At 42.3% G+C, this 13709-nt stretch overlaps 2 protein-coding genes across 4 annotated transcripts; one reads left to right on the forward strand and one right to left on the reverse strand.

Moving 5' to 3' along the window:
- Nucleotides 1-769: 769 nt before the first annotated feature.
- LOC110521479 (uncharacterized) lies at nucleotides 770-4855 on the reverse strand. Its single transcript, XM_036968476.2, has 5 exons — nucleotides 4727-4855; nucleotides 3649-4032; nucleotides 3444-3482; nucleotides 2050-2193; nucleotides 770-1519 (listed from the first exon to the last, which is right to left on the reverse strand). The coding sequence occupies exons 1-5, from the start codon at nucleotides 4767-4769 to the stop codon at nucleotides 1242-1244; spliced, it is 888 nt and encodes a 295-aa protein (XP_036824371.2). The 5' UTR covers nucleotides 4770-4855; the 3' UTR covers nucleotides 770-1241.
- Nucleotides 4856-5930: 1075 nt separating this feature from the next.
- On the forward strand, nucleotides 5931-13709 carry LOC110521477 (fibronectin type III and SPRY domain-containing protein 1). Of its 3 annotated transcripts, XM_021599054.3 has the most exons (12): nucleotides 5931-6384; nucleotides 7326-7421; nucleotides 7603-7734; nucleotides 9159-9260; nucleotides 9710-9732; nucleotides 10178-10299; nucleotides 10814-11023; nucleotides 11224-11322; nucleotides 11480-11633; nucleotides 11723-12057; nucleotides 12345-12433; nucleotides 12567-13709. In XM_021599054.3, exons 1-12 carry the CDS (start codon nucleotides 6370-6372, stop codon nucleotides 12675-12677), a joined length of 1488 nt encoding a protein of 495 aa, XP_021454729.3. In that variant the 5' UTR covers nucleotides 5931-6369; the 3' UTR covers nucleotides 12678-13709. The 3 variants fall into 3 exon arrangements, with proteins under 3 accessions (XP_021454729.3, XP_090087550.1, XP_090087551.1); XM_090231424.1 differs by lacking the exons at nucleotides 5931-6384; nucleotides 9710-9732; XM_090231425.1 differs by lacking the exons at nucleotides 5931-6384; nucleotides 7326-7421; nucleotides 7603-7734; nucleotides 9710-9732 and having other exon boundaries at nucleotides 9102-9260.

Below are 13709 nucleotides of genomic sequence, written 5' to 3' on the forward strand. Positions count from 1 at the left end.
TGGAGTTGATGGAAGAATCTTTTAATTCATGGCCACTTGCTCAGCTGGGCCAGGGGCGCTTTAATTAGGTCAGGTGGAAATGGCCGACAGATCTCAACTTCATAAAAGGAGGAAATCGCCATCGCCCGATCTCGTTGCTTTCTCTTCCTTAGCTCCGTCTAATCCAGACGATCTCTGCGTCCATGAATCCACTACAGACTACCCAGTAAATATACAATTTTATGGTTAAATTTAATTCCTGCCTCAGTCTCATCCTTTCCTGTCACCTGACCTGTGACAACCTGTTCATCTTCACTGTCAGTCATCCTACCTGTCCAGCTACCCACTCAGATTCCACTAATCTTTCATGTTCATTTGACTGAAAATGTTGGCACTGTTATTTAAGCAATAAGGTCTGAGTGGGTGTGATATTTGGCCAATATACCACGGCTAAGGGCTGTTCTTATACACAACGCAACGTGGAGTGCCTGGACACAGCTATTAGCCATGGTATATTGGCCAATAACACAAACCCCCGAGGTGCCTATTGCTATTATAAACTGGTTAGCAACATAATAATTAGAGCATAAAAATACATTTTTGTCATACCCATGGTATACGGTCTGATATACTATGACTTTCAGCCAATTAGCATTCAGGGCTCGAACCACCCAGTTTATAATTGGGATTATAACATTTGAACTGGTTGTCTGGTAGACTATCATTGTAAAGACATTGTCTAAAATGAACTTGATGTATGTATCCGATTTTGTGAAAATTTATAGCACAATTGCCAGTCACATACTTTATTGGTTCACAATTTATGCGCTACCATTACAAGAAAAGATTGAAATATGGAATTTTATGAATGCACTATAAACAGCTATAGATATGTTTCAAGCCCAATATGTGTTGCTCAAAGTCTTTTTACAAATGCTACCTATACAAATTACCTTCCAGAAAATAGCACTTATTTTCCTTATTACTAAATGATGCTTTACTGAACTGGGGTAACTTTTTAAATGACCCTGAGAATAATATTTAGACAACGATAATTTATCCTAATTTAGTAGGCTACCATAGCATGCCATCTGCTGGAAAATTAATTAACAGCAACCAAAAACAATACTGAAGTGATAGCTCTGTAAGATAGGACAGAGTTGCACTACACTTACAGGATTAAATTACTTGCTGAGATAGTTTGATTTGTTGGAAGATTCAGGATAGGAAATATGAATCATAAAAAGTCAAGGTTTTAAGCTTTATTTGCTGTCATGGGTCCTGAGGTCATGTGCCCTGGCAGGAGTTGGAAGATGTTTGCCATCATGGGCTCTAGGTGGATTTGGGGTCTCTGTGAGGGGTTTGTTGTCATTTGCACTGTGTGGAATTGGGATCCTGATGTGTTTGTTGTTGTGGTTTCTGGCTGGAGTTGGGGTCCTGATATATTTTAAAGTGGGAGAAATCTTCTGTTTGTCCATCTGTAGTCCTGGACGTGGAGAGGGTTGTTTTATTGCAGGCATATTGGTATAGATAGGATTATCTAGAAACACACAAGAAAAACGAAACAATTTACTCCACAGTAATTGTCACAGAAACAATTACATCAGCCTGAACTCCCAAGAAGGTTGTACACTGGGCAGAAAGGACAAGGCACAGATGAGAAGCTGCAAAGAAAGAGGCTGTAACCACATGGAATCTGATGTACACCGCCACATGTCATTTTCTGAGCTGTTAACCACATATCACCTGCTCTCTCATTCAGCACACTCTTAGGACCGTGAGACAGGCAGTCCTGTCTTTCAGCATACGAGCTGCTCTATAAATGAGTGCACAGGGCTTGCTGTTTTTTTTCATTGCTTTCTCACTCACTCTCAGCGCTATGCTTTTATCTTTATTACAGAGCTTTCTTTAATTTTCTTTTGTCTGTTTCATATGCTTTGATCGTCCTCTACCTCTACAAACTGCTCTTCTCTGCCATAGAATGTCACAAGATCTGGTTTAAGATTAATACAGCTAAAAGTGTGTATACTACTGGCTAAATACATTTTTATAGCACAAACATCTTTGTACCTCTTTGTATTATGCTTCTCCTTCGTTGTAGTAAGATCCAGATGACCACTAGCAATGAAACCAGTATGGCACTTGCTACTCCCACTGCTACCCACAGCTTCCAGCCTAGAAGCAAACCCTCATTGGAGTGGGGAGACCAAGTTACTGGTTGGAGGGAGATCAAGGGGAAAATGTAATTGATTTATTCAAAGAGACACTTTTATTTATTTTGTATACAGTTATAAAAAGTATGGAAATCAACATTGTCATTTTGAAAAATATTGAGACAACCACACATGCATGCAGGCACACACGTACAGCACTCTCGGACAAAAATATGCACTACCAGTCAAGTTTGGATATTTTTACTATTTTCTAAATTGTAAAATAGTAGTAAAGACATCAAAACTATGAAATAACACACATGGAATCATGTAGTAACCAAACAAGTGTTCAAAGTAGCCACCCTTTGCCTCGATGACAGCTTTGCACACTCTTGGCATTCTCTCAACCAGCTTCATGACATAGTCACGTGGAACGCTTTACAATTAACAGGTGTGCCTTGTTAAAAGTTAATGGAATTTCTTTCCTTAATGCGTTTGAGCCAATCAGTTGTGTTGTGACAAGGTAGGGGTGGTATACAGATTATAGCCTTATTTGGTGAAAGACCAAGTCCATATTATGACAAGAAGAGCTCAAATAAGCAAAGAGAAACGACTGTCCATCATTACTTTAAGACATGAAGGTCAGTCAATACGGAACATTTCAAAAACGTTGAAAGTTTCTTCAAGTGCAGTTGCAAAAACCACCAAACGCTATGATGAAACTGGCTCTCATGAGGACCACCACAGGAAAGGAAGACCCAGAGTTACCTCTGCTACAAAGTATACATTCGTTAGAGTTAACTGCACCTCAGAAATTGCAAGGGCTATTGTGTAAGGGCTATTTGACCAAGAAGGAGAGTGATGAAGTGCTGCATCAGATGACCTGGCCTCCACAATCACCCAAACTCATCCCAATTGAGATGGTTTGGGATGAGTTGGACGGCAGAGTGAAGGAAAAGCAGCAAACAAGTGCTCAGCATATATAGGAACTCCTTCAAGACTGTTGGGAAAGCATTCCAGGTGAAACTGGTTGAGGGAATGCCAAGAGTGTGCAAAGCTGTCATCAAGGCAAAGGGGGTGGATGTGGGGGGTGGATATGTTGAAGAATCTAAAATCTAAAACATATTTTGATTTGTTTAACACTTTTTTTTTGGTTACTACATGATCCATATGTGTTATTTCATTAGTTTTGATGTCTTCACTATTATTCTACACTTAACTCTAATTGCTCCTGTAATTTGCTCTGAATAAGAGCATCTGCTAAATGTCTAAAATGTAGAGAATGTCTATGGTTGAAGTTTGAGGATTTACCTGTCATCAATGGTGGGGTACTCTCTGTCGTCTTGCCAGCTGCATTATAAAGAACACAATGAGTTAAAAATATATACTGTATATTAGCAGTGCTGCCAATGATGCTACTGGTGTATGATAAATATTACCATTATAACCACGATACATTTATGCACATGCTGAAGGGAGGAGGATGTATCAGATGAAAATTTTATTTTGTACTTACTAATAATAACTTGAGTTTCATTGCTGTTACTTTTTCTAAGGTAAGGGATATCTGCCAAAACCTGGCAGAAGTACCACCCACTGTCATTGTACCGGACATTTCTCACAGTCAGTCTGGACCAAGCTCTCCCAGACTCCTGAAGGACATGACCTTCATCGTTCTGCTCCACAGTCTTGTTGACCGATATCTTATGGGAGGAAAGTTGACTGGAACTAGAATCACCGCATGATTGGTTTATGTTGAAATACCACCTCACCCAGGCACTAGTCTGGGGCTCAAAACTGCAGATGAGGATCAGAGAGGAACCAAGAGGAGCTTCCACTGTCCTTTGGGGTGGTTCCGTGATCACAACGCTCAGAGCAGACGTCACTGTTGCCATGAGAGCTAAGGGGTAGGGTAATATAAAACACAAGCGATTTGTTTGTTTTTTTTAGAAACAATGAGAAGTTCAATGAATTCAGACTAGGGGAAAAGCAGAGTAAGACAATGGAGAACCATAATTGCATCATGTTGTACATGCAATAACTGAACATACACAGTGTACAAAACATTAGGAACACCTTCCTTATATTGAGTTGCACCCCCTTTTGCCCTCAGAACAGCCTCAATTCGTCGGTGCATGGCTTCTACAAGGTATCGAAAGCATTCCACAGGGATGCTGGCCCATGTTGACTCCAGTTCTTCCCACAGTTGTGTCAAGTTGGCTGGATGTCCTTTGGGTGGAAAGAGCAGGTGTTCCTAATGTTTTGTTCACCCCATGTACAGTACAGTACTTTTATTGGGGACCTGTTTGTCCAATGTTGTCACTCAAATGCGCAAACCATATGTCAGTATACAGTTAAGACCTCTTATTTACCCTTCCATGAGACCAACATTGTAATAGTATTGCTTTTATTATGAAGGTATCTTCACAATAGGAGGTCAACCAGACATGTGCATGCAGTTTGTCAGTCAGTATACAACCCAATAAAAATCAAGGGTCTATGAAAAATGCTATTTCAAAAAGCAAATGCAAATGTTTTCATGGTTATATTGTTTAACCATGCATGTGTAGTATAGCAAGAAGTAGTAACCCTACCTATAAGAAACAGCAAGTTGATCACTTTGTTCCAGATGTCCATTTCCTGGACTCAAAGGTTGGCTTTTCACTCTGTCTTCCTGCACATCATAGCAACAGTACCTTCATGAGTGAGATGAGGAAGGACTCTATCTGTGGGTGGGAGGAGGTGCATAACATTTACCGTATTCTGAAACCAGACATAAGGGGTGAGGTGTGGCGGCTGCACAAATAACCACAAAGACTGGTAGACTACATACATATAAACTTCTGCTGTGCTAAAAGTTGTTCTGCAATCACAGGTGTCCTCAGAGGTTGGTACTTTGTGCACTGTAGTGTAAGGGCATATGCCACCTCTCAATGAGTAAGTCTGTGTGGTCAAATTGTAAATGTGGCTCAGAGAAATTGAAGGGGCTTCGAGAGCTTGTGGGTTTTGGTCCAAATGTGTTAACACACTTTGTCACTACAGTCAACGTTACGAGAATATCCGTGTGACTTCCTGTGGCAAAACAATACAAAGCTCTAAAGTTTATGATGAAAGTTGTTTATATAGCAGCATGAAAAATTAAGTAATGCAAGTAGTATACATAGACAACCATAAAGTTAACCCAGAATGTGTAGAATGATAGACACATTTTGTCTTTTACTTTTTGTGGTAGGAAGAAGAAAGGGGTCAACCACATCCAGCTCACTGTGCAAAACAGTGGGGGCTGCTGAGGGGAGGACTGCTCATAATAATGGCTGGAATGGAGCAAATGGAATGGCATCAAACACATAGAAACCATGTGTTTGATACAATTCCACTCCAGACTTTACCACGAGCCCGTCCTCCTGAATTAAGGTGCAACCAAACTCCTGTGGCTCAAAAATAGTTTGAATCATCGTTGTTTCCATGTCATTTCAACAACAAAAATGAAATGTTATGAAGTTGAAGCAACAAGAAAAACTGATTTGATTTGCAAAAAGTCATCAAGGGAGTTTCGTCTTTTTTTCACCTAACTTTCAACATAAATCCAATGGCATGGTGAATTATTGTTGTTGTTTTCACGGTGAATTACTATAGCTCCCTTGGGCCAAGCCTTGTAATTTTGTAAATGCCGGATCTCTATGGCAAGACGCACCATTCACCAAAGTTTAATCAAAATCGGGCAAGTGCTGTCTGAGATATCTTTTTGACTAAACGAATCAATGCTTGGTCCGAAATGCTCCATATGGAGGATGTGACGCAATTGAGAAACCTCCGTGGCTTGAGGAAGCCAAATCTACCTCTGTATTGCCGTTCGCCTCAAATTTGTTAACAATGCAGAGGGCCCCATATAGCTCCACATTGACATGATTTAATCATCATTCTAATTTATTTTCTGGTGATGACCTAATTGGTTTTCGTTTACAAAGGAAAGAACACCTACCTGAATGGAAACAGATTATACCAACGATTACGTAATATGGTTCATATTAAAACCACACTACCCAGATTTCCCTTCTACTGCATCTGCGCAAAACACAAGACGGCCCTAAACGTTGGACAGGAGATGCAATGCACTCCAGCAGCATCAGTACCAGACCAGTAGTCAGTGTGCTCCAAATACATCGAAAAGATTAGACGCGAAAGAACAGTATTTATAATTCCTGATACACCGGCACTGGTTAATTGGAACAGCAACATGGGAGATCAGAAGGTAGGAACAACCGACCGAACAGGTGTTTTGTGTTTGCGGCGGTCGCAGGGCGTACAAAGAAAGGAGGAGTAGCGCGGAGGACCGGAACTTTGTTGATGTCTTACATCATTGTAAGACCTTGAATGGTTACATATTGTAATTGATTTAAAAGACAAGGCGTATTTTATGGAGGCACGTCGACAGCAAGGTTTGCAGTCCCTCAACCAATTACTACTCTGAGCATTAGTTTTCGAGAAAACTACGCCTTGCCGTGACAGGTCCCAGAATAGTGTTTATTGATTAAACTTGTAAATGCATACCAGTCCAAGACACATTCACAACTGTTTGTTTTTATTTTGTATCGCTCTACAGAGACCTAGGTTGCGATAATAAACAGGTGGGAGCAGAGAGTGTCCCATTATCCCTATGATTTGGGCCTGGCGCATAGCCTATCGCATCAAAGAGCATATCAAATGCTTCTTGGAGTGTCTGAACTGAACTGACGGGTTGGGACTGGACTGTTGACATAATTTGCCTGGATCTTTTTTAATGTAGTATCATTAATTCCATGTGTGAGTTTGGCTGCTTCGGAGATGGGGTGCCTAGTGTAGGCTTTATGAGGAGTTAAACCCAACAACTGGAGACGCATTATTACATTATGGATGCGCATACTTCCGGTCAAGTAGCAAGATGCCCGCCCTGGTCACAGTTTACACAGAAGTGGAAATTTACTCCCAAGAAATGCAGATGACCAAGTACTGACCATTTGATTCACCCTTACTCATTTGAATGTAGGCTATTGTAAGGAGGGGTGATCTGTGTAATCCTGAAGCAAGGTATTTCATGAAATATTCTACTGTTTTCTATTCTATAATTGAGAACTTGTTCCAGTGTCCAAATGCGATACAGATTATTCTTAGGCAGATACTTGGCTACTTTTAACTTTGTTTTACATTCTGCAGGAATCACTGCGTAAGATCACCACTACCCTGGCCCTGAAGAATGATGAGATCACAAACTTCATCTGCTGTCTGAAACAGAGCCTGGAGAACCTGGAGGTACTGTACACACCATCTGGGCAGGTCTAACATTAGATTACAGTCTGAAGCAAGATTGCGGCATGTGTGCGACACAATGGTTTTATGAACTTGGCATAGTGTACATGCCGTACTAGTCTGTCTGACTGGATGGTCAGAGAGTCTATCAGTGAACTGATTCCTTCCCTATTGGCCCCTGCAGGGGAACTCCAGCCGTGTCCAGGAGGACCTGGAGACAGAGTTCAGCTCCCTCCACTCAGTACTGGATGAGCTGAAAGACAGTATGGTCACCAGGATCAAACAGGAGAGGGCCAGCCACACCTATGAGCTACAGGTCAGTTCATCTTTATTGGGCTTTTACTGGATAAGGATTTTACAGGCTTTTGCTTTGCATTTCTTGATCTTTTAAGATTTCAGTCATTAACATTCAGCATTGAAACATTTTCATGACTTCCCAGGCTATCCGACAATAGGATCGACTTATGATCAGTTTAGCATGACTCATTCTCAGGTTTAGAATCGGGATAACTTTTTTTGTGAGTAAAGCCATGTGCATACTGATTCCGTGTTGCTTAGAAATGTTGCTACAGTATGAAAGACTGTGTGTGTTGGGGTCTGCAACATTAATATTCCTAGAGGATTATTGTGTCTGTGTACTGTATAATCCTGTTTACCTCTCAGCATCTGAGTGTCAGTTAGCCAGTCAGTCAGACAAAGCAACGGCATGGGCAGCTTTACATAACTACATTGCATCGTGATAACATAATTACATTGCATTGTGATAACATAACTACACTGCATCCTGCTTGATTATGTGAATGGGATGTGTAGAAACCGAAGTGATATACTGAACAGCCAATTACAGTAGGTCAATTGAAAGAAAAGAAAAGTGGCTCATGACAATTCAACTCAAATAACTCTTCCTGTGATGGAAAGAAACCTCAATGACACAGTAAAGAAGACGCTTGTTACATTAGGAGGAAACATTGTCTGGACTGTGATTCAATATATTCTTCTCTCTCTCTGCCTTTCACTCTGGTTCTCTCTCAATTCCATTTAATTCAAGGGGCTTTATTGGCATGGGAAACATGTTTACATTGACAAAGCAAGTGAAATGGATAAACAAAAGTGAAATAAACAATAAAAAGTGAACATTAAATATTACACTCACACAAGTTCCAAAAGAATAAAGACATTTCAAATGTCATATTAAGTATACATACAGTGTTGTATCAATGGGCAAGTATTTAAAGTATAAAAGGGAAAATAAATAAATATGGGTTGTATTTACAATGGTGTTTGTTCTTCACTGGTTGCCACAGGTCACACATCTTGCTGCTGTGTTTTCACACTGTGGTATTTCACCCAATAGATATGGGAGTTTATCAAAATTGGATTTGCTTTCTAATTGCTTGTGGGTCTATGTAATCTGAGGGAAATGTGTGTCTAATATCATACATAATATGGTCATCGTTCTCTCTCTGGTTCTCTCTCACTCTCTGGTTCTCGCCCTCTGGTTCTCTCTCTCTCTCTCTCTCTCTCTGGTTCTCTCGCTCTCTCTCTGTGGTTCTCTCTCGCTCTCTCTCTGGTTTTCTCTCTCTGGTTCTCTTGTTCTCGCTCTCTCTCTGGTTCTCTTTCTCTGGTTTGCTCTCTCTGGTTCGCTCTCTCTTTGGTTCTCTCTGGTTCTCTCTCTCTTTGGTTCTCTCTGGTTCTCTTTCTCTGGTTTTCTCTCTCTCTCTCTCTCTGGTTCTTTTTCAGAGTCAGCTGAGTGCGTGCTCCAAAGCCCTGGAGAGCTCTGAGGAGCTTTTGGAGGTAGCCAATCAGACTCTCTGCTCTTCGGAAGCAGACGACTTCACTCAGGTAACGGCTGGATGAAAAGCTTCCACAACCTAGCTAATTTCATTTCCATATCTTATGCAATGATGCCATTGGCATTTTGCTTGAGGATATCCATAATGGTTTTATTGGCATAAGTGTTGTTATACATTTGACATTTTAGTCATTTAGCAGACACTCTTATCCAGAATGAATTACAGTAGTGAGTGCATACATTTTTGTACTTTTACAGACTGGTCCCCTGTAGGAAACGTTGCAAGCGCCAGGCTTTACCAACTGCGCTACACAGTTACTATCTGTTTCTTATCTTTATGTACCTTTATTGTAAAGCAGTACAGTATGTTGATCTGATGTGGTTCGTGATGTATGTTTACTGTGTAACACAATTGTAAGGATGTGGCTGAAACTGAGTTCTCTCTCGGTCCATATCTCCCCTCCTTTCCCTTTTGCTTACCCTGTCTGCTTCTCTCCAGGCGGCCAAAGACATTAAGGATAGGTATTGTTCATTGCTCTCCATTTCTCAAAGTATATTCTTAACTCACTAACCATCTGCTCACCCACACACATTACAACAAAATATATATTACATACAATCACGCTGTAGCACACCCTTTTAATCACCACTCTGTAGTCTTCTTGCTCACCTCACCTGCCCTCTCTGTCCCAAACATGTGTCAGTCCCCCATGGCACATGCTCCAATCTATCCCCTCTCTGGCTGTGTCAGTTTAGTTTTGGACGTTTCAGTGTGTCTGTTCATGATTCACAAATATGTTTTTGTGTGGTACTTTAGAAAAATAGTTAGTATGTTATTATAGGTCTGTGTAAAGTGATTACTAGTTACAGTAGTATTACAGTACAACACTCACGTGTCCTGTCAGTCCTTCAGTGGGTTGAATAATGAGACATGTCTCACTGTGTGTCTTTGTTTGGGGGAGAGCAGTGTGACAATGGCCCCTGCCTTCCGTTTGTCACTGAAAGCCAAAGCCAGTGACAGCATGAGTCACATGATGGTGGACTTCACCCAAGAGCGGGAGATGCTGCAGGCAATCAAGTTCCTCCCAGGTCAGTGTGGGACCCATTATGTCTGTCTATTGGTTTCTCTTTAATAACAGCAATGGACAATGCTCTTACAACCAAATAAATAAGAATGAATAGAATGGGCGTCGTCTCCATTCAAGTCAATAATGGTATAATGGGTGGACTGGCGGCCATTCTGAGTTTACCCATTGGAGCAAAGCAGGAAGTAAAAGCAGGAAGTGTAACCAGCAATCTGTGCTGTGATTTGTTGAATCAACTCAAATGTCATTACAAATTGCATGAGCCACATAAGTTAGCATAATTTGAATGAACATTCTACATTACCATGGAAATTATTGCATCATGAGTTTACCAGTCAAATTGCCAATGTTAGAGGTTCCAAGCTCGTTCTATTCATCCTTATGTCTGTGCTTGCAACATTCTTTACTGAAGTTATATTTCAATTAACTGTTGTGACCATGTCTTTTTGGTACCACCCATGTTGACCAAACCTAGCCCTCTCAGTATGAAGGACGTAATCCCCAATTTCTCTCCCCAGTACCTGCCACCCCAGAGATTCTGGTGTCAGAGTGCCAGGTCTGTGACAACACGGTGACAGTACAGTGGGCTCTGCCGGAGCCTGACACCAAGATAGATCACTATGACCTGGAGCATCGCCGCACCAACTACGAGGGGCCGCCCCGCGCCCGGGAGGACTACCCCTGGATGGTGGTGGAGGGCATTCGAGAGACAGCGTACACCCTTACAGGTAAGCGTGTCAGGCTACGGGTTAGAGTTAAAGCTAGGGTTAGGGTTGAGCCGGGGATGTGGACATGAAACTAGGGTTAGGGTTATGGCTTGGGTTAACTAGTAAGAGGAGGGCCTGTCTTTAGATGCAGTAGCCTAGAAGTAATACGTTTACTTAAATTGACCAACTGTGATTATCAAGTACCCGTTATGTGATTTCAGGGCTTCGCTTTGACACACGTTACATGACGTTCCGTGTGAAGGCGTGTAACAAGGCTGTGGCAGGCGAGTTCTCTGAGCTTGTAACACTGGAGACACATGGTGGGTGAACTGGACATTGTCCTCCACTCAGCGTGTACATGCATTCTCCCTCCTATCTTTTTGTCCTAAATATCTTCTGATGTGATAAGAATCAATGAGTCAGCACATCAATATCAAGCCTGTCTCTATCTCGCCACCCCTCTACTCCTCCCTGCAGCGTTCCTGTTCAAACTGGATGCAGGCTCGTCCCATCAGAACCTGAAAGTGGAGGACCTCAGTGTGGAGTGGGACAGCTGTGGGGGGAAGATCATCCAGGACATCCGCAAGGACAAGAACAGAACCAACCAATCTCCCATGCACTCCCCAGCCAGGTCAGAAACACTTTCTGCCATATCCTTTGTGCATGAAAGTTGAGGTTCAACTTTGGCGTCCTCTGACTCTCCCTCTTCTCCTCTCCTAGGACGGCCATGAATTCACCGAAGAGAGTGCCATCTGCTCGGGTCGGCAGAGACCGATTCACGGCTGAGTCCTACACTGTACTGGGAGACACCTTTATCGACGCAGGCCAGCAGTACTGGGAGGTGCGGTTCGATAAGGAGAGCAAGGCGTTTGCTGTGGGCTTGGCCCTGCGGAACCTGGGCCGCTTTGACCAGCTGGGGAAGAGCAACGCCTCTTGGTGCATCCACCTGAACAACTGGCTGCACCAGAGCCTCACAGCCAAGCACAACAACAAGGCCCGTGCCCTGGACTGTCCCATCCCGGACCGCATAGGGGTCTACTGCAACTACGAGGAGGGTGAGACAGACCCCCAGATACATCTCCTCTCCACCTTACACTGGATCAGCTTTTCTACATCTAGTCAGGGGGACCACTTAACTGAGACTGACAAACAGTACATAGTGATTTGTATTTAAGACCAATCTTCATTAAATAGGATTAAATAGGTCTGGATTAAGGATTGGATCAGGAGTGGGTTAGGTAATGTAATCAAATGAACATGTTCACTTGAGCCTTTCTGTGTTCTGTTGCTATGCTGCTGTGTCAAATCTTTAGCTGCCTTAGTTACATTTCTCTCCATCCAGGAGCACTGTCCTTCTACAACGCCAGAACCAAGACGCTGATGCACACCTTTAGAACCAAGTTCACTCAGCCTGTCATACCAGCCTTCTCGGTGAGAAACTTTGATTTTGTTTACTTTGTGGGTCACTATCTCTAGGCAAGTCACAGAAGAAAGAAATTAGGCCACTGTCTTCGAGAAAACACACCTTTATATGTTAAGTTTGTGTTCTGTCGAACCCCTGCAGGTGTGGAATGGGAGTTTCTCGGTGCAGACGGGTCTGCAGGTGCCCAGTGTGGTGCAGAGTGGCCAGAGGAAGAACAGTGGTACCAGCAGCTCCAACGCCAGCCTCACCTAGACCCATCCAGGCCACAGCCACTGCAGAACTTTACCCCACTGAGGCTGTGTGGTGCTAGGAGCTCAAACTGGCCCAGTGCTGCCCACTGCTCATCCCAACACCACCATACACACCATGCCTGCCTGCTTGCCTGGGGTGATGGTTCTTCTCTGCCTCATCCAAGTCAGCTCATTACACTCCCTGTGCCTTCCAGAGAGGTGCCCTCATCAGTATACTCACTTAGGCAGAACTGAATCAGTCATTTAATTCAAATCCATAATTAAAGGCAAAATGACAAAAGCCTAGTTACCAGTATATCAGGAGCTAGGCACATATGTTTATATTTAAATGCAACAGTCAAAGACCCCAATGCAACGAGAAACAAATAGTCCATATAACTTGGTTGTAGTCATTAATACATACTGAATGTTCAGAATCCTCTGCCTATAATTTAGCTAGTTGCTCCTCAGTACAGAAACACCTCATTTTTCTGTATAACCCAAATAACGTTGTAGCAAAATGACATGCTTATAATCAATATATAAACACTAGGAATGTATTGAATTCTACATCGCCAGCAGCTGTCTGGGGACCAGTGGAAACAGAGTTGGAAATACAGTACACCTGATTGTTTTGTAGAAGTGTTTGTATGGGGGAGCATGGGTCTGAATATGCGTGTGTTGGTTTGAAATGTTCTGTTGTGTGTGTGTCCCTAACTTGTCACCGTTTAATCACCTGCAGTGAGAAGATAAGCCATTTTATGAGCTGGGTGGGGACTCCCTGGATAAGAAAGAGATGTTGTTGAAAGTGTTTAGTTCAATGTTAACACCATTCCTTATTCATGTCACCTGATGTCTAAACTCAGTGCTGGTGTGCTATTATTTTAAATACAGTCTTACGTTCATGTTGATGGTATGCATCATGAATATAACCTGCAATGCTTTTTTCTTTGTTTCATGGGTGAACAAATTTCACATTGTAAATATGTCCCTTTCATTTTTCCACTACAGTATGCATCTGTCTCACTGGGTTTAATAAAGCAGTAAGACAGCC

Source organism: Oncorhynchus mykiss, chromosome 4, assembly GCF_057628025.1.
Source record: "Oncorhynchus mykiss isolate SJ-2025 chromosome 4, ASM5762802v1, whole genome shotgun sequence".
NCBI lineage: Eukaryota > Metazoa > Chordata > Actinopteri > Salmoniformes > Salmonidae > Oncorhynchus > Oncorhynchus mykiss.